General features: G+C 32.0%; 1 protein-coding gene across 5 annotated transcripts; it reads left to right on the forward strand.

Annotated features, from left to right (window-relative positions):
- Window positions 1-626: 626 nt before the first annotated feature.
- On the forward strand, window positions 627-27688 carry LOC143222078 (homeobox protein PKNOX2-like). 5 transcript variants are annotated; one of them, XM_076447968.1, is made up of 10 exons: window positions 627-728; window positions 5112-5348; window positions 7029-7200; window positions 12371-12586; window positions 13305-13445; window positions 15360-15483; window positions 17652-17782; window positions 19387-19463; window positions 20955-21220; window positions 22234-22546. In XM_076447968.1, exons 2-10 carry the CDS (start codon window positions 5128-5130, stop codon window positions 22392-22394), a joined length of 1509 nt encoding a protein of 502 aa, XP_076304083.1. In that variant the 5' UTR covers window positions 627-728; window positions 5112-5127; the 3' UTR covers window positions 22395-22546. The 5 variants fall into 5 exon arrangements, with proteins under 5 accessions (XP_076304083.1, XP_076304100.1, XP_076304121.1 ...); XM_076447985.1 differs by having other exon boundaries at window positions 638-728; window positions 20991-21220; window positions 22234-27688; XM_076448006.1 differs by having other exon boundaries at window positions 638-728; window positions 15432-15483; window positions 20991-21220; window positions 22234-27688.
- Window positions 27689-27898: the final 210 nt, after the last annotated feature.

Genomic DNA, 27898 nt, shown 5'->3' on the forward strand with positions numbered 1-27898 from the left:
TAATGCGCAGTTCATTCTTTATATTTATATGTATATCTTCTCTGAAACAAAATTATTACTTATTCTTTGTTAATAACGTTGTCAAACACAGAGTCTGACACTTGTACAAATGCAAAATAACAGATTATTTAAATAAAATCTAAACTTATCCATAATAGCTTTCTATGAGCACTTACTTAACCAGTAATATATAGATCGTAAACTAAAAACATGTAATCACATATAATCTTTTTTTTTACTTGTAAGCGTGCCTGAAAGAGCTTTGAAATGCCGCAAAATGATGATACATACAAACGCTCGGTGGGGTGGCTGGTTTGAGCAATTAACAAGCAAAGGCACTGGGAGGAGCATATGTCGCAGCCTGTGGGCCACTCGATATTCCTTGTCGCGTGTCAGCAAAAGCGTTGGAGCCGGAGGACGACCCAAGGATGAATCGGAGCTCCGTAAGGGATATGGTGTATTTAAGCGCCAGTAAAATAAGTATATGAATGTTAAGTTTTATTGCATCTTAGTTTTCAAAGAAGTGTCACTATGAGTAAGAATTAATATTTTTAATCGAAAACGGAAATTGTGGTACCAGATATGTTTTAGTAGAAAAGTAATGAAGAAAATAAACCCATTTTCTTCACTCCACAAGGTTATTTTTGTGACGTCATCAGCGTCAATCCAAGGTGGGCTGTAGTCTGTGATAATTGACGCCGCCATTTTTGACGAAGACTGACACTTAGGTAAGCTGCCACTCAAACAATTTAATAGACTATGTTCTCGTGCACCTGATGATATTCATAATAATTTTGTTTTCAGATTTACTTGTGTAGCAATTCATAGTATATGAAACTATTGTATTTTCATATAAAACGTGAGGTTCATTCGTTAGCCAACAAATCAGAATCGTGTGTTTGACTAACCCTATCACTGTTGGAGGCTGTGCTAATATCAACAGCTTCGTTTAACTAGAAGTTGAAGGAAACTGTGGAACTTAATGGGATAATATTAGGTTTGTCGGCTCGTCGAGACGAAGTTGATTCGTTCTAGTTTATTGAGGCATCGATGTGTTCAGCAGAGGCCTTGAGTTTTGCGATTTTTAATGAGGAGAGATATATTAGTAATTTAATGTACTGTACTACTAAAACGAGTGACAGTGTCATAATTTATTTTGCCTTTGCACTTGGTTCGATGGGGCTTTGCTTGAAAATTCATAATGTAAAGGTAACTAATGAGTAATATTAGTATGTCAAAGTTATTGTTCATCATATATGTATAAAGAAATTGTGTGATCACACGATCGTTTATATCGAAAACTTGAGTCTCCAGTTCACTTTAAGTTACTTGGAAATTGCAATTAACCAAGTCATTGAGCCAGTATTCTTATTAAATAATATATTTATATGATAATTTATCATATTACTAGTTTTATTTTTTAGGTTTTCAAGCATTTGATTTGTAGATTTATTTGTAATTATTAAATCAGGTATCTAACAGTAACATAGTGTAGCTTATGAACATAATTATTCATGAAAAAAATACTGTTTTGTTTGTTTAACTAATAGTGTATCATTTAAACCAAAGTAATTTTTAACGTTTGTTTGGACAGGCAAAGTTTCTTCATTGTAACTTTTGGATATTTTTTCTTAAATTATATTTTTTATTTGCTTTTATGGGATAACCTTTAAAATTCAGGTCCGTTTTGTTATGATATTTACTCATTACGTAGTTACAGCTTGAAAAACCACTTTTTATAAGCAAAAAATATAGTGTCATGTTTTTCGGTTGGCATAGGGACTTCAAAAGTAATTTCTCTTTGTTTGTAAATCTTAACATATCTGTGACACTTATTGTTTAAACGATATTACACAGTCCAGAATTCTGTAGGTATATGCTTGATGGTTTCATAAAATGTGTATTCTTTATCCATACATGTACAAAATAACCACGTATACACATGTATGATTAAAGGACAAGACACCCTATAAGCTGTTTCATCTACTGAACTAAACTTTAAAGTTAATACAAAACATGAAACATTCATAGCCAGCACATACTGCTCAGATATTTATCACACCTTCCCTTAACAACATTCCCCACATTTAAAGACAACCCATTCCACAGGCCAACCACCTTGTCATAAAAATAGAACTGTCTTAGTTGGACATAACTCCTTTTCTTTCAAAACTTGTCAGTTCTCTAGTTGTATCATTTTTCAATATTAAGTACAAAAAGAGCCAGTGCTGTCATTTGTACTAACAGTCGTGAACATCTCAGTACAAAAAGAGCCGGTGCTGTCATCTGTCCTAACAGTCGTGAACATCTCAGTACAAAGAGAGCCGGTGCTGTAATCTGTCATAACAGTCGTGAACATCTCAGTACAAAAAGAGCCGGTGCTGTCATCTGTCCTAACAGTCGTGAACATCTCAGTACAAAGAGAGCCGGTGCTGTCATCTGTCCTAACAATCATGAACATCTCAGTTATGTCCATTCTAACTCTTTGTTTTTCATAATAAAATTTTAGAGATCTAAATCTCTTGTCATATGTCAACCTTTCCATCTCAAGTATCATCCTGGTGAGACCTCTTCTGAATACTGTCAAATACTTCAGTCCACTTGAAATTTCACACAGTGTTGCCAATCCCAAATAGTGATGGACACAATGAAGATATAACTTCTCTAGGCATGTGTTTAGTATTTCTTCAGATACAACCTATGATTTTGTTTCCCTTGCCACTAGCAACAGCATATTGGTTGGATGGCTCAAAGACTTTTTACTTAACTGTATTTATGTTGCAACTTTGTCAGCATATAAATCAAAGTTTTGAGATTATAAGAGCACAATATTTAATATAAGTGGCTTAAGGTTGTTAAACTTTTGAGTATTGCAAATCATTACTGTAAAGTCCAGTCCTATCAAATTAAAAAAATAGTTATGCTAAGCATAACTCTGTAACAGTTATTTATCAATTAAATTATAACAAAAGCAATATTTTTCTAAATATGCAAGACCTCCCCTGTGTGTGTGTGTTTTTTGCATGCTAATCTACATATATGACTATTGAGTTATGTATTTAGCTGTAATGTGTATGTATACTTCGGCTCAGTTTATTTGTTTTTAGAAAGTGGGGAGGTTTGAGAGAAGGGTTCCAACCCCAAAACTACTGTATCAGTATCTAAAGAGGTGAAAGTTGTGGAATTCTTTCTGGAGAAACAAACATAGTTCTTTCATTTCTAAGTTTTCTTTAAAAACCTGGTCATTTTCTTTTCATATACTTATTAATATTTTTTGTTGTTGTTGTATTTCCATATAATGTATTTCTTCACAATTCTTCGATTTAGACAGAGTAGTCATCAGTGTTTCTTAGGTGTCTGTTTTTGGGTTGTTTGTTAGGTGCAAACAATTGTGTGAAAACAATGTCGGTGTGTAACAGTACAACTTCTCTAATGGAAACAAAAAATGGATGCGAGACAGTTCTACTTCAAAGGTAGTATTCTCAAGTTAGTGATTTGAAACGGCACACTCGTGCCATCGTATTCATATTTGCTCTTTATCTGGAATGTTGGATTCGTGGAACGTTAATTAAGCTGCTCCATTAAACACGGGTCAGAAGAGAATAACCACTGAACGTAAGTGTACAAACAAGAGGTCAAAAAAGTTTGCATATTCCAAAAACAGCAGGAAGAAAAGGTATAGGTTTCATATTTGGAAAATATACAGGCTAGGCTCCATTTAAGACAGTTTTATTTTTTAAGTTATTATCTTATGAAAGGATTTGCCATCATAAGGAAGAAGTCAGCACTTGGCAACAGTTTTAAGAGGATGAAATAGGATGACTTCATAAGTTGGTGGTTCACCAGAAAATGGTATGCACCCATAATAAGAAACAAAAATATATGTTGGTGTTTGGGGGATGGTTCAGGGACTGGATGCTATAGGGTTTTTAGAAGCTTTAAAGGCAAACAGAAATCCTTTCTAACTTATAATAATGTAACTTGATTTTTTTTACCTAGTATGTTTCTAAATTGTTGAAGAAATGATCAGAAACCAGATTGAAAGAGAGAAAATCTGTTAATTAAAAGTGAAACCTTCTCTAAATGAAAGAAAAAGTTTTTGTCCTTCCTAAAAAGTGTTAAATATAAATTTACACTCATTTCTGTCCTACACTTCATAAATACAAGTTATTAATTAACATTGTTAGTTTAATTGCAGTGTCACAAAGTCTTGTTGGTACGAGTGTGTACTTTTACAAACTTGTACATGATGAAACCTCTCTCTTTGATAAAAGGTTTAATTAATTATAAAGTTTAATTTTTTTCTCACAACTTTGTGGTTTGCACCAACTTGTCACAAACAAAGAAAGAAAATGTTTTGCAAAAAAAGTATTTTTTGATACTAATTCAGCCAATGGAAATTCTGAGAAATACACATAGCTAGTAATGAAGTATGCTACACAGCATTCTGTATTGAAAAGTGTTTTGTTAATAGCACAGTATATTTTAAAGTGTACGTGCACTGTTGATTTTACTTCCCTTATTTGAGGGGATTTGATGATTTGATAAAAGATAATGGGTTTGAATATTTACTTTGCTCAAGTGTGAGCATGTATGAAAAGCTAAGGTCATAAGTTGTGATGCACTTGAACTTTATTTTACTGTCCAAAAATGATAAGTTTTATGGCAGTTCTTTATGAGATACACCAAACATTTAATTTTTGGAAAAGTAACTGTAGAAATATTGTCTTAAGAGTTGGAGGTTATAACTAGAAGTTTTAGGAGTTGTTTCAAGTTCATCTGTGAAATATTCAAATCTGATCGAATTACGTCTTCTCTCAGATCACTGTATCGCAAAAGCCTTAGCCAAAACTGGTGGTATTTGCTGTCAACATAGATTTGTAGAATCTAGTAAATGAAATTTTGGACAGATATATGCAATGTACATGCAAGACATTTTTTATAAAATTGATGGGTGGTCTCTTGGTATTGACTTGCTTTCTTTAATTGTCTTCACTTCCTGTACTTCTGTATTGTAGATGCAATATCAATTTATGAAATTTAATCACTTGTTTGTTTGAAGTAGCTATAAATAGAATATTTGTTCAATGTGTGTGTAATCTTTTCTACAGATTTTGTGGTATAAGTATGCAAGAACCCTCTTCTGGGACAACCCAAGGAATTACAGTTGTCCCACAGAGTGGTCCATTACCAATTTTTCCAGACACCCCTTCTCAGATGATTGGTCAGTGCAGGGATATGTCAGAGGTGCCTGGACAAGCACTGGTAGGGGGGAATGTGGCATCTCAGCCAGCTATGGACCCAACCACTCAAGCACAGTTTGAGGCAGACAAAAGAGCAGTTTACAAGTAATTTTAATATTTGTGATGAAGATTTTCTTGTTTTATGTTTAAGTGTATACAGCACAGTTGTATTGTGAATTGTTTTTTGTAAACACAAAAATGTACCTCACAAATGTGCAATACAAATTCATGTTAACTTGAAGTGTGAGAAACAAATTAGTGATGAGTTGTCCCTACAACTAATGTATAACTATCAAATTGTATCAGGAGTTATAAATGTAAATAAGTCAGAATTCTAACTTCTAAAGTTTGGACAACTCAAGCTATGGCTACGTAAATTCAAAGTATATTTAAATGGAGCTAAACTGTCTTATGACTTGTAAAATATCAGTCTTAAAGCTTTTAAACATTAAAACAATAACACGTACACTAAAATGTAAAAAGATTATTACAAACTTGTGTCATGATTGTGACAAGGGTAACCTGTGTAAAGGAAATGTTAATAGTAGTTGGATAGTCACCCTATTCAGTATTCTAGGGGCTGTTAAAAGTATTTGAATAATTACTCCATTCAGGAACTGCTGTTGGTAGTCAAGTATTACAGTATTCTAGGGGTTCTCAAAAGTAGTTGAATAATTACCCCATTCAGGGGCTGCTAGAATTAGTCATCATGTAGTTATTTGAACAGAATTGTTATACATGCTGGTATAGTAGTTATGTAATAATTTCATGTACTGGTTGGTAGAAATGGTTATGGTATTGTTAAGTTTTATCCATTATCTTCCACTGGATGTTAAAATTCCAAATATATTTTTAAAAAAGAGCGTCTGTAATGAAAATCTGGTGCCAAACGGTTAGAAGATTGAAAATTAAACACAGATGTGCTCAACTTCCATTTTTATGTGAATAAAACCACACCTCCTTTTGGTTTTAGTTATGACTGCTGACAGTGGAGAATTTTATTGTATGAAAAATTAGATAGTATTTTAAGATTCATCTTAAATTTTTGGGTATTTGACCATTAGGTGTTCCTGGTCTCTTTTGCAAGGAGTGGAGAAATAAAAATGAATTGCTAAAGTGTAAAGACAAAGTGAGAATGCTCAACATTCACATCACTTTTCCATAGCTAATTCTGTAAAGTTTACTGGTCTGGTAGAAATTTCATGATCCATTATTACGTGTGTGTGTGTGTTTTTCGTATAGCAAAGCCACAAAGGGCTATCTGCTTAGCCCACCGAGGGGAATTGAACCCCTGATTTTAGCGCTGTAAATCCGGAGACATACCGCTGTACTAGCGGGGGGCAAACTCCATTATTACAATTTCAATTCTTTACACAATTTATTTCAAAGAAAAATTACTTGAATCCTCTGAGGATTCATCTTTTAATTTTTGGTGGTTACCAGTTGAGATTTTTCATCTTTTTAGTTATCAGTGTCAGTGAGCAGACCTTGTGAAGTAGCAGTGTACAATTAAATATTTTACTTTTGAACCATAATTTTGTCACTCGCTATGCTCTTTGATCATTTTTTCTCAAAATTTTTGTATTTCTTCTGTTGTCTTTGTTGCCTCATCATAAAATAGACCTTTTCTGTTTAGTGTCACCTGACAACTCTTAATGGTCTAACATTGTCAAGATGACAGACAACATCTTTTTGTTTGTACTGTGTACATTTCTAAATACCAGTTGTTCAGTTTCAAATATGATGTATCACAGTACTGATTTTTACTGTTTGTATCTCCATTAGGCATCCACTGTTCCCACTTTTGGCTCTGTTGTTTGAAAAATGTGAAATAGCAATGCAAAGTGCTGAATCACCTCTGTCAGAGAGTTTCAACATGGATATCCAAGCCTTTGTACAACATCAAGAGAGAGACAGAAAACCAATATTTATTGACGACCCTGAAGTGGATGGTTTGGTTTGTAAAATTGGATATTGTGACATATTTTTGGTGAATAAGCAAGCTGTACCTCTAAATAAGGAAAAAATGTTTATTTATTTATTCATGAAGACCAAGACATTGGGATATATAAAAATTAAATATTTGTCTTATCTAGAGGTAAAGGTAATTTAGTTACATAGCGATATTTGTCTTATTTAGAGGTAAAGGTAATTTATTGACATAGTGATATTTGTCTTATCTAGAGGTAAAGGTAATTTATTTACATAGTGTCTAGAACAATATATAAAACATTCTCTGATAAAAAACATAGATTATTAAGCTGAATTTCTATGGTACTTTTTGAACCTTTTATTATTAACATCTCTTTATTGGCTCCATGGCTAACTTAATCCAGTGGATCTGGGTCAGGTAATCCAGGTTTTACTTGAAAGGAAATATGATAGAGAAATAAACCAATACCTTACTGATAAGATACATGTTCACTAAAGTTGCATACTACATTAAAAAATGAAAGGATATTTTTCAAAAATTTGTTTGAACAGTTCTTGTAAATCAAAGAAAACTGGAGTTATATTTAATACATTCTCTATAACTTTTTTCGTATTGCAGATGTTTGGGATCAGTTGTAGAAAAGAAGACAATTTTATTTTTGTCACCTAATTGATTGGAAATATTCTGTATGCTATTGTTTGTTATTGTATAGCCATCCACATGATTAAACGTAATGGTCTTGTAGCTAACAATGTTCAGACAAAAAAAAATTCAAATAAATCTCTGATTTATTTTTCTCCTAGAGATTCATATATACCATATTGACTCCAGACTGTGAAATGGGTTGTAATTATGGCCATAAGAATGTCCCATACATGGCTGAAATAGCTATTTGATCTTCCTTGTACAGGGTTAATACATAACACACACCTTTTTTGTACATTTCTTATAGATGTTAAAGTTTGAAAAATCAGAGTTAATGTGAAGTGGGTTGTGCATGTTTGGATATCCAGTGAATATAGAGGTAGAGGACGTTTAATTGGAATTACAGACCTTTAGTTGAGTCTAAAGAAATTAATAGAAAAGTTTACAGTAGGATTAACTCTTATCTAAAGGACTGACATGTGTCACTTTGACTGGGGAAGGACATTTATACAAAAAACGTGTAACATTTTGTTAAAGTTTGTAAGTATTTTGCACACAAAAAGTGACATTTTAATTACGTCTTTCTAATAAGAGTGTTATTTATCTGTAGCAGTCATTTCCACTCAAACTGATAAAATAGTTTGAATGTAAGGGTAAAGGCTAGAGCTGTTAACAAGGTTGTATTTATGGGGTATTTTCATCACAGGCTTATAGAACAAGAAGTTTTAGAGTTAAACTGTAAAGGAGATAGATGTTTATAAACTATTCGGGATGGTTGTCTCCATGAATTGGTCAGGGAACCCACTAGGTATAACACTGTTTGAAATTTATTGTTAATTTTTAATACAAAAATAGTTGATAAGGGTGGAGATTGGAGAACATCTGAGTGCATATTATACTGATTAGGTATGAAATATTTTTGTAAATAAGTGTTTGACACTCTGATAGAAGAGTTGGAGAACTACAAATGGTCAAGAGAGTTGGTCAAAGAGAGCATTAGACAACTAAAAATGTTTAGCTGAAAATGTGAATATTTATATAAGAATTCCATTAGCTCAGTATGGGGACTCGGTCGTTTTGGTTGATACTGTAACCATGAAACTAACTGTGAGTGAATACACTAAATGTATCTTCTTAAAGTTTAGCAAGCGTGTAGTAAACATTACAAGTCTGTTGTATGAAGAAAACAGTTTTTGGTTTTTTATCAAAGATTTGTTTGCTAATTTATGGAGCCTTCACTGAGTGAGAGGTAATTTTCATGATAGAAATGAATATTTATTCTCACATATCAGTTAAAAACATTTAGAACTTTCTAAATAAATATTAGACATTTTTTTAGATAAAATACCCTTTAATGTTTTTTCTTGGGCAACTGCAGATTGTAACAGACAATTAGAAATGTTAATATGAAGGTTTCTTGGCCTCTTAACTTTCTACATGTACTTTTATTTTAATATCACACCTTATACTATGTCACCTGATAGACTAATACACATGTGACTCTTAGAGTGATTACAAAATATCTATTCAGATTTTTAGATAAATTTGTCTTGTATAATGTAATAAATTTTTAGTTTTTTACAGTTAGTTACTTGTGTTACAAATATATAAAAAACATACATAAAAAAATTTCACACTTAACTTAGCTCTTGGCCTGCTTGCACTTAGATGCCTGCTCTTATAAGCCTTTTATTACTAATTATTGTCCAAAAGATAATAAATGTAGCTTTCAAATATATATTTTGAAATATTAAAAATATTTTAAGGAATTGAACAGAATACCCTAAACCTACTATAATTTACTTCGCTTTCTAAAGCATAAATAGGTGAAAAAAATTCAATTATTCATCGTAGTACCAACTTCAGTCTACATCAAGAAATATTTATGAAACCATGATTTTTATCACAAAAGCATAATATCATTAGAATCACATGGTTACAAACATGCTCGCCCTTTCAGCTGTTGGGGCATTCTAATGTGATGGTCAATCCCACTGTTTGTTTTGGTGCAATGTTTATTGGCATGCATTGTTAGTGAAGTAATTTAATTAGGTTTTGAATATAATTGTACGAAGGTTATAACCCCTATCACCATTTGTGTCAAGGCTGCTAAATACATAGAAGTTTTGTGACTGGTCACTCAATTGTACTGGTGAAAATTTTTCAAAGGGAGTGTACCAGTATGCTGTCCAGTAGAACTTGAGATTACTACTTAGTTTTCCTTCGTAACAAATTTTAAGAAATGTTTATTTTCATCAACAAGTATTCAGTAACTTAGGAAGAAACCTAAATGATGATGTTAATCATACTTTCAACTTATTATGGGTTTTGTATTATGCTCAGTATATAATGTATGTGACGTGAGAAAAGTATAATCTGAACATGTTTTATCATATAAAACAAATGGTAGATGGAAAATATCTGTGTAAGAAACTAAACCAAGCTGTACGAATATTAATCTTGTAAAATAATCAGTTAGATAAGTGTAGTCAATTAATGGATTAGGTATTTCTATTAATTGCCCAGCTTTTAGGGCATAGGATAGGTGGTAACTTTTTAGGGGCAGTAATATTCCTGGCTATTATGAGGTTTCTGGGTTAACAAACTCTTGTTTCTCTTCAGATTTTTATTAATGAATATTTAAACAGTAGTCACCATCCTGAAAAGTTGCTAGAGAGAAACATCATTGATGACCAAGATGATCAAATTAATACTAAACCAGTTAAACATATTTAAAAACTGGAAAGGTAAAAAGAAAAGGATCCTGAACCCAAGGGTTTTTAAAGAAGTTAAGAAATGGATGTGTAAGTCACTGGTTAATATATGTTATTGTTTTCATAAGTCCCTAATTAATGGGCAAGTTCCAGAGGATTGAAAATTGGTCAATGTTTCTATTTTTGAGTGGATAATGTAATAATTTTCAAGGTAATGTAGTCTTACATCATTGGTGAGAAACGTTTTGAAAATCTTACAATGGAGGTTTTGTACAGTTGTTTAAAATTTTGTTAGATAGTCAACATGATTTCATTCATGGAAGACATTGCCTCAGTAATCTTCTGACATCCTCTGATGAGATTACTTCACATGTTGATAGAGGTAAAGCTGTGTATGTGGTGTATCTGGATTTTCATAAACATTTGACGAGGGGCCACATAAAAGTGTTGTTGCAAAAAATTTTGATTGCTCTGTATGGGGCAAAAGTTGGAGAATGGATTAGTGTAATAAATGAGATACCTCGGGATTCAGTATTGGGACCTACAAAAGTTAAATGCTAATTTACAAAATGATTTAGATGAGCTTGGCAAATTACTGGCAGATGGATTTTAATTATAATAAATGCATGATGACATGCCTGGTTTATCATATACTTTAAGTATTATTTTGATGGAAATGATTTTGACATTGTTATGGAAAAAAAGGACCTTGGTGTTTTGATTGATCAATCTTGACCCATCCAAGCAGTGGATGGCAAAAAGTAGGCTTATTTATTTGTTTTTTACACAAAAATATTGAATAGAAACCTAAGAGGGTTGTAATTTCACTGTATAGCTCATTGATTAGGCCTAAATTTGTTCAGTTTTGGCCATCTTATCCTTGTTGAATAGGGTTTGAGGGAGGTCTACTAAGATAATGCCCAAGATGGAAAAGTTGTTATATGTGGAAAGGGTAAAATCTCTGCAATGTTTTTATTGATAAAGAAGTTAAAGGGAATACAGTTGTTGTTAAGAAGTGTTAAGTGAAATGAAAGTACTGTACATGATTTTTTATATTGAATCATAGCACAAGGGGATTTAAAGATATATTTTGACAAAGTAGGAGTTGTATTCAATACAGAGAGTTGTAACAGTTCAGTAGTCTTTATATATGGTAGATGCAGTAAATTTAAAGGAACTTAAAGGTAGGCTTAAGAAATACCTGAATGATCAGAGCTGGATTTGAGCTTGTTTCTTTTAAGTCAGTGGGATAGCCGTGATGATCCAATAGGCCCTTTGTGGTTCTTGAATATTCATTTGGAGGAATGTCTATCTTTAGGCCAGACTTGTGTTTAAGATTTTTCCAAACCTGTTATATCTTAGTGAAATCATTATACTGTTTATCTGTTTTTTTATTATTATTATGAAATTTTAAATGTTCCTGTATTCCCAAAAGTGTTATCATTAAAATGTGACAGTGGCTTCCAAGTTTACCTTTATAAAGCTAGTAAGTCAAAACATTTGTTTTCTACATAAAATTGTATTTTACTTTTATTATCTTGTAAGCTTGATGAAATAAGATAATAACTTAAATATAAAAGGAGTATATATCATTGAATGATTGTTATTATTTCACCATGGAAGATTTCAAAGATTAAGAGGGTATCAGCTGTTATTAGTTGTCTTATTTAAAATATTTATTCAGTGCAGCAACTCTCCTCACAGTTTCATTTTTATATAGCTGATTGAAGAATGTAAGAGTTAAAACATAAGTTATTAACAAGTTGACAAGTTTTCTACGTTATTTCAGTCACATCATTGTTATGAAGTTGTAGCAGTCTTTTTGTCCCTCTCAGATGATAAAGGCCATTCAAGTGTTAAGAATACATCTACTGGAACTTGAGAAAGTGCAAGACCTTTGTAAAGACTTCTGTAATCGGTATATTGCGTGTTTAAAGAATAAAATGCAAAGTGAAAACCTTCTTCGATCAGAATATCCAGCTCTTACTAACGGTACGTCATCGTCAGCCGAGTCCAGTCCTGGCAGTACTCCGGACAATAGTCAACACCAGGTGAGGTTCCAAATTAACATATTTCAATTGTAACTTTTATTTCCACATGTAAAAAAATTTGAATAACACCTACTATAAAAGTCCTTGTATTATTATGAATGTGAATAGCTTTTAAAAAGCTATTATTTTTCATACCACAGAATATAATAGCTAAATCTTGTTTTCATGATTAATATGGCTTAAACAACAATGGATTTACCTTATAGTGGCAGGGTGTAAGGATGGGTGTGAACAAGTTAAAAACACTTGTTTGTGTTTTAGAAGGTTTATACACTGGTGGAGAGAAGAGCTTGTTTTGGAAGTTGTAGTGAGCATGACTCTTGTTGCTCTAACTTGCATCAAGTTTTTGAAATTTGAATGTAAGCGAAAACCCTTATGTTTTTATTTTTATAAAACTACAGTTATTCATGAACTGGTATTACCTAAGCCTTCAAAACTACATAAAAGCTATACACAATGATGACTTCCTAGAGCTTTAGTATTTATATTACCCCATTGACTACTGATTCCCTCATATAGGTTATGGTTTGCGTCTAGCAGGTAATAGGTTAACAAAGTGGTCGTTCACTCTAGTCTACAGCTATCTATCTTGTGCTGTTGAACATCCATTCAGAAACATGGAGAACAACAATATATACAAGTAAGATGTTCTGTTTATTACTGACATGTGAATGTTGTTAAGATAGAATGTAAACTTTCTTTTTACTTATTGCATCAGAGCTTAACAACCAATGGAAACATAGTTCTTCAACAAGGAGTATCCCAGAATTCCGTGTTAAGTCCAAACCAGATTGTTTCAGGTGGAACCGTCTATCAGATGGTACAGACTCCACAAGGCATTGTAGCTCAACCAATTCAGGTCAGCATTTTATGTATCTTTGTGAATTTATATCCATACATTTTGCAAAACTCGACAGTTCTACTTAAACATGTATAGATGCAATGTTTGAGAGCATCAGGTAAACTTTTCACTTAGTGTTTTTCTCCCATGAGCAGCATCCTTAATATTTTAAAACACGATGAAATAGTTTCTGATTCATGTATTTTTCCACTAGCTAATAATAGTGTGTGTTGTTCTTCACTTAAATTAACTGTAACTGTGTTTTTACTATTTTCTGTATTAAATGTTAATAAACATGTATATATCCTGTTAGTGTGTATTGTGTTCAAATATTTTTAATATCAAATCTCGTTTAAATATACGTAGATAATTTTCCACCCTCTTTCAACATCTGTTAATTTTAACAGAACAAGTAAAACAAAAAGATGTTGAATCAGGGTGGAAACTAGTGTAACAAGGCAACAAGCTTCTGGATTGACAAAGTTTACAGTACCTGCTGGGGCCAAAATAAAAATGTTTGTTTGGTCATGAACTACCAACATCTCCTGAGAAAAGCAACTCTACTAAAAAAAATTCACCAAAAACTAAGTTTTTACAATAATTGATTTGTCTCAAACCTTATTTTCTACCTTTGTTTCAACTTGTTATCTGCTCTTTATCGCTGATATGTTATTGTCTAGTTTACAGAGCTAAACTTGAAATAAGAACCTACAGTTAGAATAATTGTTAAAATACTGATAGCAAAATTGTATTTAAAGAAGTTCTTTTTTGTATAAGGACAAAGTTAAAGCACTGAAACTATTAATTCTCAACAATGGCTCAGTCAGTTTTACTGACCATGGGACCTCTTTGTACTTTTTGAAGTCTTTATATTATTTTAATATAGTATGTGTACCTTCACAATATTTGGCAGACTTTTAATAAACATTGCAAGTATTTTATATACAAAGAAAAATTAAAATTTCAATGAAGTGTTTTTAATAAAGTAAAAAATTTATCCATGAACATATCAAATTGTTGTTCTTTTAACTAGTCCATGTGCAAAATGATTTTCACATTAAAATAAAAAATATTTGTCACAAAATCTCAAATTTCTAAAACATCCTATACACATTTCAAGTGTTTGTTTTCAGTAAAAACCTTTTATCTTTTATTTTCTCTACTATAACCTGTACGAGATCAATCAATTTGATCAACTTTGTAACCACAAAAACAAAAAAAACCTACCATTTGATTATTATATTTCTATGAAATATACTCTTGGACAGAGTATTTATAACTGTATGATAGAAGATGGATGGTGCAACTCCAGCCAGCTGGACCACATGTTAATTGCTTTAGTAAACAATCAAACAAGCTATCCCCATAGTATCTTCAGTTTGCCGTACATTTCATATGATTTCAAAAGCAACGTGGCACCATCAAGTAAAACATGGGATGTCGATAATTGCAATAATAATAACATTCTGGACTGAGAATCATGTTAATATCAGTGGCTGAAGTTTATTGTATCACAGGCATGTCAGTGCTCAATCTTTAGATCTATAAATCTTTCTACTGAAATGTATGTTAACAGTTTTTTTTCTAGTGCCTTCTTATGTCTAGTTAATAAAACTAACCAGCAATCTTGTATTGATAGTGTTAATTTTGAGCTTTGTCGAGTTGGGAAAATGCTCTTGAAACTGTATTTTTCTAACATTAAAAATAGCTTAGAAATAACGTTGAACATTTTAGGCTCATGGTAGTTTTTTATTACTACAATTTCAGTTACAACACTTCTGGGAAGCAGTTAAAATGTACCTTGACACACCTGGTCCTGAACCTCATTAAAAATAACATGCATATTTAAAACTAATACAGTACAGTATGAGGCCACATTGGAGAACTTAGTGAAGCTATTCAGTGTGTGTTTGTTTTATCCTTACATTTTAGATTCAGAGTACACAGGTCCAGACAAATACAACAACATCTCATGTAATTCATGGTAGCACTCCTCTTTCTCAGATAGGAGCTTCCTCCAGTGGAGCACCAGGAGAAAACAGGGTCCCACCAATTGGTAAGTGGATCATTCATAAATCTTAAAACTGTACAACAAAAACTACTCATCTTTTAAGTATATGGGTGCTGTGCACCTGATGCATAGCTATATGATTAAAAATGTAAATTCTAATATTTTGTTAATCTTGTAGTGCTGTTGTATAGTATTTACTAATGGTTGTCTGTCAGAAAATACAACATGCACTTAAGGGAATAAGTTGTCATAGTACTAAAGTTAAAAATAATATAAAGTTTTTTAATTTGTAGATGTTAACGAAAGACACGAAACTGGTGCTGTAGATTGATATTTCGTGATTTTTATTTATTAGGTAATGAATGTCTATTTTTAAGTAGCCAAATTAGGCTTAGCAATTTATAAAATCACAGAAGGAAAGTTGTTTTTTTCCATACCCTTGCTTATGATAAATTCTGACAAAAAGTATAAAACATAAGATGTGTAAAATAGAAATTTAAAGTTCAAGGTTTCATTGAAATAGTTGTAAAGATGTAGAATGTGAGGAACTTGTCATACTTAGGATTTTGAATCTAAATATTTTCAAACCTTTCTACAATAATATGTTTTGTTACACACTGTTTGTAGGTATTTCAAAAATTAATATTCTGCTCACAAAAATTTACAAACATTTGGTAATGTTATGACTAAAATCGTGTCTTTGCTTCGTAATTAGTAACGTGATCTTACTGTAATTGTTCAGTCAAAATTTCCTGGCACTAAGTTGTGTATTTTTGTGTTCATGATATAAATTGCATATGTGTTAGTGTATGTGTGTTTGTATATACTAACTATGGCCTCTTCAGTTCTCTTTTTTTAAATTAACCTGCTTTTATGGTCTATTACCATTTGTGAATCTTAGGTTTAAATTCCTGATTTTTGTAGGATTTTGAAAAACAGATTATTGTGGGTAACATTCTGGGAAGCAAAATTTTATTTAAAGCATTTTTAAGTGAAGCACTTAAAGAAAACTTTTTTGTGTTTGTAATTATTATTATTATTATTATTATTATTATTATTATGCACAACTGGGCCTTTAAACTTCACTGAGGTTGAAGTTCAGGTCAAATTTCCAGCTTATTTGATCACCTGCCACAAAAGGTGACCAACAGTATATCAGCGTGTGCACTCAGTTTCCCGAGCTTTTGTCACAAGCCAGTTATATTGCCAAGTCATTACTTACTTATCCATATTTTCCAACTCTGTTCCTCTAATGTAAACATTAACCAATCAGAACACTTAATCTGATCTCCCTACTTAGAACATTTTGGTTTTAGTTACATGCATTGGTTGTTATGGGAAGTTTATTTCAAAGAGAGAAAAGTTGACTGTCAATGATAATTGGTAAAGATGTTGTGACATTTTCAACACATGAATTTCTATATTTTGGTTATCATTAATATCAGGTGTATGTCATTTAGAGGTATAATTTCAAATTGTATTTATTTATTAGTTGACAAACATGATTTCATTTTAAACATGAAATCAAATCTGTACGTTGCTGCCTGTAATAATACTCTTCATTTATTCAATGTGTTTCCAGAAAGTTATTTGATGTAAAACATTTGAGTCCAGTTCTGACCATAAAGAAGGACCAATAAACAATAAAAAAGCCAACAGAGTTTTCAATCAGAATAACTTAGTTTGGAATACAGAATTTACAAAGTGGGGAAGACTTTGGTGCATTAATATGAAGTAGTGTGAACTTTAAGTTAAAGATTCATGTATGTTGATGTTTATGTTAGTACCACTCAGAGTATACAGGTTGTTCTTTATGTAAACATTGTTCGCAGTTTCTGTTCGACTTCTAACAAACATGTTCTGCATGATTTATGTTTAAATTCAATAATATGTGTTGCAAGATTTGAAAAGGAAAACTGAAAATCGTACCAGGTTTGTAGTACAGCAGCAGTGTTTTGAATTGAAACTGTGGTGTTTTGTTTTTATGATCTTAGAAGCCATTAATTTAACAGGTTTGTTTGCACTTAAGTTACCCCTTTCACCAGAAACGAGTATTGAAAGTGGTCACAGTGTTTGAGTTTTCAAAAGCAAAAGTTATGGTGCACAAAATGCTGTAAGTCATAGATTGTTTTTAATTTGTATTGTTATATAATGAACAAAAGGATATTAGATGTCTAAAACTTCAAATTTGACAAGATTCTTCTCTGTGACAGCTCCTAAAGGACTAGTACCACATGGAGAAAGTGATGATGAAGATATAGGAGGTAAAAAGAAACAGAAAAGAGGCGTTCTTCCAAAACATGCGACAAGCATCATGCGTTCTTGGCTCTTCCAACACATAGTGGTCAGTTTTCATTGGTAAAAGTGTTGAGTTTATAGTTTAAAAAACTTTCTTATACTATTGACAGGGGTATCAGTGTTATCCCCTGACCATTTTCTTCTGGCAGGGAAACTTTGTATCTAGTTTCTGCTTTAAGAAACATTTATATAATTTGATTCAGCACTTTGCCAATATTTGGGTTATAAAATTTACAAAATTTTGTTTTTATTGTTTGTAAGAAATTTTTTATATTTTAAAGTAATCTCCACTTTTGGCAAAAGTTTGTGAAAAACTGTCAAAACTGGTTGATTTATCAATGATGTGTAACCTCACCTGTTAGAGTTGGTATCATGATTTTTGGTTATTATCAGTCTGTAGTAAGTTTTCTTAAATAAAAATTAAGATCTCTTATTTTGTACATTTTTAGAATATGACAAACTATACGAATAATTGAGGATTTCAGTCCTAGGAATATTTTGCCATTACAAACCATACTTACTATTCCTAACTAGGCTTAACATATTTATAGTCGTATAATATTATTTCTGTAGATTTCAAACAGATAGATCTGGACAGAGAGGCTTTCCAAATAATGAAAATAACACTTCAAAAAATTATAAATACTGCTGCCAGTATATCAAGAAACTAATTTGTGTACTCTATGGTTGTAAATATAAATTGCAATCTCTTCTATCTATTTATTTGTAGCTACTGACCTAAGCTATTTTGAACTTTGACCTTCATTCATAATTCTTCAGACCACATGTGACATCTTAACAGGGTGGTAACAAAGGGCTGTACTAATGAACTACTGACAAAAACGGAAAGTCATGAACAATTAAACATGAACCTGTTTTCATTGAATGATGAACCAATAGCAAGTATGAACCTGTACTGTAAGGTTAACAGATATATCTTTTAAAAAAATCTGTAAATGCGTTGTTTGCTATTGAAGCTGCTCAGAGTTGCAATGAATGTAGCATTAAATGTAACATAGGTTTTGTATGTTAAATATTTGAAGTCAGTGGGACTTACAATAAAAGCAAATGTATATTTTATTGCCCTGATCACGGGACGTTTCTCTGGTTGTTGAGGAGTTGGTCTGCGGCTAGCTTCTCTTCTGCTGGCAGGCTCTGGACTTGTCCACTTCGTTTTTGCTGCCTTGGTCTCGCTCAGAGTTCTCATCCAACATTTTCATACTGCCTTACCTCACTTCATTGCCTCAAACAAACCAAATTAAAATACAAGGAAACTCCCACGTACAAATAAATAATCTTCCACGAGCTGGGACGAAGAGGAACCACAGCGTTCCTGAACACCCCTGTTGGGGAGAGAATTCCTCAGACTTCTCTCTCTATAAACTAAACCCCTGCCAAGGTTTTGTTTAATTTCGTTATTGCAATGTAATGTTATGGAAACCAGTTTCAGGTCATGTAGACTCGAAACCTTATTGGAAGGTTAATATAAAAATTGCCAAAATAGTAAATTTCATGCAATTAAAAACCTTTTCACTGTGTATTCGACTGTTTTTATGTAATATTTTAAAAACATAGCATTAATTAGTTTTCTACATTCAAAAGTCTTTCACTTGGTATTCTGTGTATTAATTCTTTCTCTCTTGTTTTTAGCATCCATACCCTACAGAAGATGAGAAACGACAGATAGCTGCACAGACCAATCTTAATCTTCTACAAGTAAATAATTGGTATGTAAAGATGCGAAATATTTTGAAAATTTCACAATGCCAGATTTTTGGAAAAGCATTTTTTAGTTCTGAGAAAATGACTGACTACTTGACATCTTATCCAAACAAGCAGTGGTTGTTTCATGGAGGCTGGAAAGTGTATTAACATAATGGAAATTTAAATGTTTAGTAACCTTATTTGCATCATGAAACATAGTTTAAAGTACTAAAGCCTCATTTTTAATTTGATATAAAAAGTTATGTTAGCAACTTAAAACTCGGAAGTTTCCACGAAAAACCTACTGTCTTGCGTAAACCTTTTATGAAAATTATAATGCGAGATGATTAAATAACTGTGTTTATTTTTGTCATTTACTTTCAGTGACAGTGATGTTATAATGATATATTTTCACTCCGCTGCTTGCTGCTAAGTTGCAGTGATAACTTAAGGTATTGCATACTTTAAAATATAAATCACTTTCTTATTATTACATCTTAAAAGACAAATAAATGATGTTAATGATGTATTAGAATGAAATTAGATATTTTAGTTTAAACTGAAACAAGTTAAAAGTAGTAAGGTGTGAGCTCTAGTGTATGTCTCAAACCTGGGCACCTGGTTACTCATCTTTTGTAATTTTGGTTTTGTTTTTTTACTGCAAGGCCTTCTTGTGGCAAACTAATAATTACAAAGTGTATATTTATTGAAATTACTCTAAATCATCCATTGACAAATATAAAATTATATTTTATCAATGGACGATTGTAAAATATAATTTCCTGTTTTGTGTTTCTTTGATTATGATAACATTTATGAAGTATATTTGTCAAGAGATGTGTCATTAAGGTAGGCATCCTAGTCCATATAATATTTCTTCTTCTTCATACCTTATTCAACTGTTCTGAATCATAACCTGTATTGAGGTTATTTTCTCAATCTTTGCTACTTTCTAACAGGATACTTTAACCTTACTGATATATGAATTAAGTATTTATGGTGAATACAACTGATGCATGACTCTGATTATCCTAAAACTCATTTAGAATAATCAGATGCAATAGTTATTAATAATTATCTGATTTTTGACTTAATGTGCCCACATTACTAAAACAAAGTTTGCATTTGTTGGTAACCATGATCAGTATTTCACAAGCATGTAAGCCTTGTATTAATATTGCAAAGAATTGCAAGATATGTGTTCTGTCAACTTTGTGATTTAAAACAATTAAAAATTCACCCAGTAGAATACTAATCATGTGAAGGAAGGTCGTATTTAAACCTTACCAAACCTGGATTGTACACTCAAGGATGGATGTTGTTTTTTGTTTTTTTTATAGAAACAATACTTAAAACCTTTTTAAAACTATTAATTTCAAGCTGATACAATTGTAAAATCTGACTGAACGATACCCGTTGCTCTGATATAATTTTTTTTGTATTGCATTTTTAAGTATTTGTTGTTTCATTGCTATGTTGTTGGAACGTCCACCCATCTTCCCTCAAATGTACAGCATGAAAAGAACTCGGTGCAAAAACTGTTTTTGTAGGTTTATTAATGCCAGACGAAGGATTCTTCAGCCAATGTTAGATGCCAGTAATCCAGATGCAAGTCACAAGGCCAAAAAAGCCAAAACCCAAACTTGTCGACAAGCCCAGCGTTTCTGGCCAGAAAATATTGCTGCTCTTCAAGGAAATATTTCTGATCCAGACACCCAACAAGCAGATGGAAGCGGAGGACAAAACACAAATCATTCTAGCTCACAAGATGGCATCATAAGTAAGTAAAATACATTTCCATTAAGGTTTATTACTAGTTAAAACTTGTAAGTTAATGATATGCTAACAAGTTTTTACTCGTTAGATTGCTGGTAAATAATAAAACTCTAAATTTTATGCTGTGAACTGAAAGCTTTCATTAATCTAAAGTTTTCTTCATCTTCTCTGGAGTTTGCAGCTTGCTCTAATTAGATGTTAATCTTAATTATACATTGTACTCAAACCCCTGATTGTTTTTTCTCGAGTAAGGTGGATTGTGCAAATAACATTTTTTAAACTAGCATTCCTGAATGAAATAAAAAGATGCATTTGCTTGAAACCATCACTAAAATCATACATTTCAAAACTATTGACAGTGAGTTGTATGTTGTAGCAGAATATCTTAAAATACACAGGCCACCATTTGACCTTTCACAACTGTTCTTGCATATCCATCTTAAGAAAAACCTAATCATTCTTCCTTTCTTTCAGGAATACCTCAGTTAGCCTTGTGAATTTTCTATCATGTTAACCTCCAGTGCTGGAGGTGGTAACTTATTCCCATAAATTAAACACCCTCTGAGAAACACGAGAGTTGACTTAAAGATTAACTCGCTGTTTCCAATTGTTGATGTGTTTGGTTATGAGCAAGGAAAAATAAAACTAGTTTAGTCTTGTTTCTTAACACAGTCAGTCAGGAGAAAGGAACTTTAAAATGAACAATGAATTTTATTTTTTAAATTTTTGAAAACTGGTTGTTTATAAATGTAAGTTTTAAATATGTAGCAGCCCTTTAAACATTTGCAATATGTGGATTCAGTCTGATTCACATATTAACAGTTCTTGTTTATGAAAATTGATGTGTAAGGCCTAGACCACTACCATGTCTGTCATATCCCAGCTTTCATGAGGAACTCTGGTATTGGACTGCAGGCCTTGTTTGCACTGTATTACTTATTTGTTCGTGGCTTTGTATACCATTGAACTTTGTAAAATGTTACAGTATATAAATATCGTGTGTATTAATCCATTTAGCAACAAAAATTGATGAGGAACATACACAAAGGAATCATCACACTCCTCCAACATCACCAGAGGGCAGCTCAGGAGTAAGCCACAATGAATCTGATATTGTGTCAGAAGAAGAGAAAATGATTACGGAAGAGAAAACTTCCAAGGACAAGTGTAAAAAGTAACATAATTGGCTGTATTTGTCAGCTATATTCCCTTTGTGATGACAGATTTTATGATAATAGAGAAACATTGTACATTTTTTCTTTGGTTGTTGATAGTTGTACAAAATTATGGTATGGGAGTGTAATATTGTTAAAAACAGTCCTTTTAAAATTTTAATTCAGAGCTGGATATTAATTAATATAATGCAATATTTTGATGCATTTATTCAACAGTAGAAACTGTTCACATTGCATAAATCTGTCATATAGTTTATTATTATTATTATGGAATATGGGCATCACTTGTTCTCTCCTGATATAATTTGTAGTAAAAAGGTAGAAGTGAAATGTTTAAAACCCAATGTAATGGATGGCTTTAGTTGTTAGTTTTGACCTACACTTGTTACAAATTATTTATTAACAGAATATTTTATTACGTACAGTCGTGGGTAAGTGCTTGCAAGCCACCAACTTGAGGAAGTTTACTTAATGAAAAAAGAAACAACTCGGAGATTATGTAACAAAACAAATATCTAATTGAAGAAATTCAGAAAATGTATATCAGAACTGTTCTCTCCAACATTTGGGTATTCCTGTAACAATTCTTCTGATATTAACGTGTCCGTCTTTCTGTAGTCAAAGCGAAACGTAATTATTTGTCTGTGTGGTGATGACATCAGTTAGAGAAGAGAAACGCTGAGTGAGTGTAATTCTGTTTGAAGAGATTTCTATAGATTACTCAAGTAAAGAACATGTCCACAATACTCAGCAAATTTTAAAGTAGTTCAACTGTTACTAGATCCCCATCATGATATATTTTACTCTAGATTAATTAGTAAAGTGTAAAGGCATTTAAACTGATGTGGAGTTTATGTTGCAAAAATTCTTTACAGACGTCAAGTCTGACAGATTCTGAAGGCACAGGAAATTTACTGAAGAACTCCCTACGGTATCTTGAATTCATGACTTTTTATACTTAACAAATTGTATCAGTGTTGTCCTAGAAGGAATAACCAAAACCCTAAGTACGGCACGTTTCTTAAGCTTTTGATTGGTGTTAATGTTGTTCTAAAAGCAATCAGAACAATAATTCCTGGATTCCAGTTAGCTATTTTTCATGTACCATTAAGACATTGCATCAGACATATGTTATCAAAATCATCTGCATGTATATGTATCTCTGATATGCCTAGAATACAAGCCACTCAATCTCTGACCTATATGCATTTCCTTGCATACAACTAAGCTTTCTAGAACTCTAGTGTTTTGGTTTTATTATTTACTTAACAAGGTATGAGATATTTATTCATATCTTGATAGCACACCCTACACTCCATAACTTCCTGTCAACCTATTAATTTTAACAGCATCTGTTTCCTATGGGTAAAATGAATTACTGGTTATTCTATTTTAAAAAATATAACATTATAGGTTTGGAATTTATTTCCAAATGACCCTTCTCTCAGTACTGGGATATGTCTAGTAGAGTTCAGTTAAGTTTTTCTGCTAATCTGTTAGTAGCAGATATAATGAACAGTGGTCAAGTTTTCTATATTCCTAACAGTTTACAGATTTCTTTTATTTGAAATGAAGTTTGTAACTCAGTTATCCAACATTGTGGTATGCCATGCGTGACTACAGTGTGGTTTATAAATGCCTTTGCAGTATAGTCTCTGCATTTTTGTGTAGTAAACATATTGCTTCTGGAAATCTAGTCGCATAGTATGCAACAACTAGTATATACTTCTTTCTAGTGTAACAATCGGTTAATAGATTTCGTATCCATAGCTGTCATATGAACCAGTATTGTTAAGCTTGGTATTCTGTATAAGGGAGCATTTCTTAAATAAGGGACAGGTTTTTGTGTTTTTTGAGACTGTACACTATTTACAACAGATTTTAATATCTTGTTTTCCTAAAAGAAATATTTACTACTTTGGCTGTATATTTTTTCAAGAGCTGTTATGTAGACTGCAAATGTGGTATCACGGTTATGTGTTTGTGACTTTACTTTCAAATTGTCTGGTATTATTATCTGCAGGTTTCTATCTTTCCATTACACAGCACCCTTCTGTATAACACCTGAGAGTGTAACATGTATTCAGTGTTTCTTCCTAGCAGTACTCCGTTTATTATTGTGTGTACTGTAGCAACTAGTATGTCACTGGAAGCTCGTACGCTGGTCGTTTGGGGTTCATCTTTAACACCAGTTACAAATCAAGTTATTTAAATCCAGATTATCCAGTTAGGTAACTGGTAAGTATCTTTAATGGTAATTTGGTTCACCCTCCTAAAAATCAACACAAAACTTTAAATTACATTTCTGGAACTAATACAGCGGGAGACTCATAAGGAACACTACTTTTCTCTGGCACTCCTTGTTCTAGCATCTGTCGTATACAAGCTGCTAATTCTTCCATTTGTTTCTTGGGCACTCTTTTGGATCTTTCATTTTACGTTACTGATGCAGTCAGTAATGCTGCCCTTCACATTATATACCCATACTCTAGAAGGTGTACTAACCCTTCTTTGTGTTTGTTCTCTATATCTTCTAAGATGGAATCTCAGCCTATTGTACTGTGTCGGGCATATTTATTATTGTTTCTTGCATTATGCTGTTAGCTTTAATTACTTGCTTTAGGCAGTACTGCTTTCCTCATTTACATTTAAGACTGTTATAAGCACTGTCTCTCTCTCTCTCTCTCAGACACATTAGTAATACTAGTAGTAATATACACTCGTTCTTTTCTCTCTGTTGGCTGAATTAAAATGTCTTCATTTTGTCTAATGTACTTCAGTTACTTACTCTAACGTATATTATTTCCAGTAAGCTTCTCCTCTTCGGTCACCCGAGGGTTTTTTACAGCTACTTACCTGTCAAAAGTCCTCTTTTGCTTCGTTATTTTGCCTTTTAAATGTAATCAACGTTCCTTAATGTTTTCCTACAGGACCACTAGGTTATGAAGCAGTAGGTAATTCACTGATAAACACTGTTTTAACCCACAGTAATTAACTCGATGAGGAGAGAACAAGTGTTTTTCACACATTCTTCAAGAAACTATTTCCCTTTGAAAGAAAGTATTGAGATAAATGTGACTTCACCAACATTCAGATGTAAAAAACTAAGAATATTTTTTCTTATTTGTTTTTATTATTATTGTTACAAATATGCATTCACCAGCATGTGTGATAATTAACAATCAGTTCAGGTATATACTGAAGCAAACCCTAAAAATTCCTTGCAATTGGTTAAATATATCAATTTCAAAGACTCCATTTTGATCCATAATGGAGCCTAGAATTAAACAGTTATTTCTTAAGTAAAAATGTTTACAATAACTCATTTATAAATAACATTCAAACACTACTATTAAATGTTACTTGCACGTTTTTAATTTCATTAAAGAAAATATTGAAGTAAATGTTGACGATTATTGTATAATTCACTATACATTTTTAAGCTTGTCTAATAACCTGTGTACATATTTTTATTTAGCATGAAAATTATTGTATAAGAAGATTTCTTGTAAATATTTGTGTTTTATAAATAATATAATAGTTATGATTGTGAATTATTTAGACAAATTTGTCTTTGTTTTAAAAACAAAAAAGTCATTTTTTAAGTAGGACAAATTGATAAAAATTATCGTTATAATTAGTTTTTTGTGTACATGAACGTTTTTAACCTAAATGTAACTGTTAAATCTTGAAATGTACTCGATCGTGAAGATTTTCATGGAGGTGATAGCTGTAAAAAAAGACTATGAAAGTCCAGTCAGCATGGCATTCTCCTGAAAATGTTATACGCTTGTTTAAAAACAAACTTATAAAAGGGCTCTCAGATCTGATAAATCTAAATTATTATTGTAGGCCAAACTTTACAGTGTAAAACTGAACAAAGACATCGTCATACAAGCTTTGAAAAAGGCACTGAAACAACTGTAACTTTTGTGCGTTTGACAGGTTTTGAAACGTAACGCAACTTGCTGCAAGTTGTTATGAAAATGTTACTATTTTTTTAGTTTGAAGCGCTTACTAATTTGTAGAGATGTTTGTTAATATCTTCCACAGTAATTTATATAGGTGAGAAAACAAAAAAGATGTTTCATCCAAGACACAAGTAGATTCTTGGGTTTGGGGCTGTAATTCATGTGGCTCAAGTTTCTTTTTTATAGTTAAAGGTAATTTTTGTTTAACAGAGATCAGTGTAACAGTACAGCATGTTTTGTTATTCCTTTTGTTAATTACATTCTTTATCTGCATAGAAAACATATCAACTCCAATAAAACTGTACTAATGTTATTTGTGAAATGTTTTATAGACTGATTTGATTACAATTTTTCATTTTTAAGAGGTTAAACATGATGTTTTAATAATTTATAAGCTTGTAGTAATATTTTTAGCCCTTGTGTAGAGTAATGGATTTTGGAGGTGGTTAGCTGAGTTTAAAGCCATGTAATGCCACAGTCTTCTCCCCCACTTGAAGTAGTGGGTGCATAATGAGAGTGGCAGTCAATTCCTTATTTTTCAGTAAGTGGGTGCTTCCTACTGGCTGCCTCTTTCTCAGTAGTTCAGAATTACTAGCTTTGCCATTAATATAAAACCAATTGTCATAAAGGTAAGCAAATATTCATGATACTAAGTTTTTAATGTCACTCATTGTATTTAAATGATTCTGAAAATATCATGTCAATATCAAATGTAAATCATGTAGTGTAATAACGGTAACAATAGGCAGAGACTGGATTTGTCCCTCGGTGGTGTCTGATAGTATATTATTTAGGCCTGTCATAAGGTACAAAGTTATGCTTATAACTGTATAGTTACTGCCCATCGTTAGTTATAAAAGTTGATCTTGCATAGTCTTTATTCACTAACGTGACCAGTAGACAACAACAAACATTTTCATGCTGACCGGCATTTAGGTTTGTAAAAGAAAATGTGATAAAAAAAGACCAGTTTTTATGACACCATGAAAATCTGTTTTGAGATTTAATACTTTCATTTATATAAATCAACTTTGTGTTTCTTAACAAATAGGTATGGAAGATAATATAATGGTATTTGTTTTTGGGATGGATTTACAACTGGTTATGTTTTATGCTTTGTTTTGAAGCTGTCTATTTTGTGTACTCAGCTAGTTTTATGCTATAAAAAAAGGCTGTAGTTATACCTTGTTACTCCAGTTTTGTATTTTCCTCAAACTTGTAAGCCTTGTTTACAGCTCTAACTATTAACATGATTGGTGCTTAGGTACCTGTTTTGACATTCAGGGTTTCAAACACTGCAATTGTCAATAAAACAGTTTTATTATCTTTTGTTTTTACCTTTTTCTAATTTTGTCATTTAACATGTTCAGTGCCGTAGGTAGGATAACTCGTCCAAGCTGATCGGTAACACAGTGCCACGGACGAGTTAATTCGTTCTCAATAATACCTAACTTAAACGCTAGATGTCAGCACCATACATGCATTTGACCTACTTACAAATTGTTTCACTTTCGATCCAAAATGGCGTCACGAAAA

Source organism: Tachypleus tridentatus, chromosome 1 (genome assembly GCF_004210375.1).
Source record: "Tachypleus tridentatus isolate NWPU-2018 chromosome 1, ASM421037v1, whole genome shotgun sequence".
Lineage (NCBI taxonomy): Eukaryota > Metazoa > Arthropoda > Merostomata > Xiphosura > Limulidae > Tachypleus > Tachypleus tridentatus.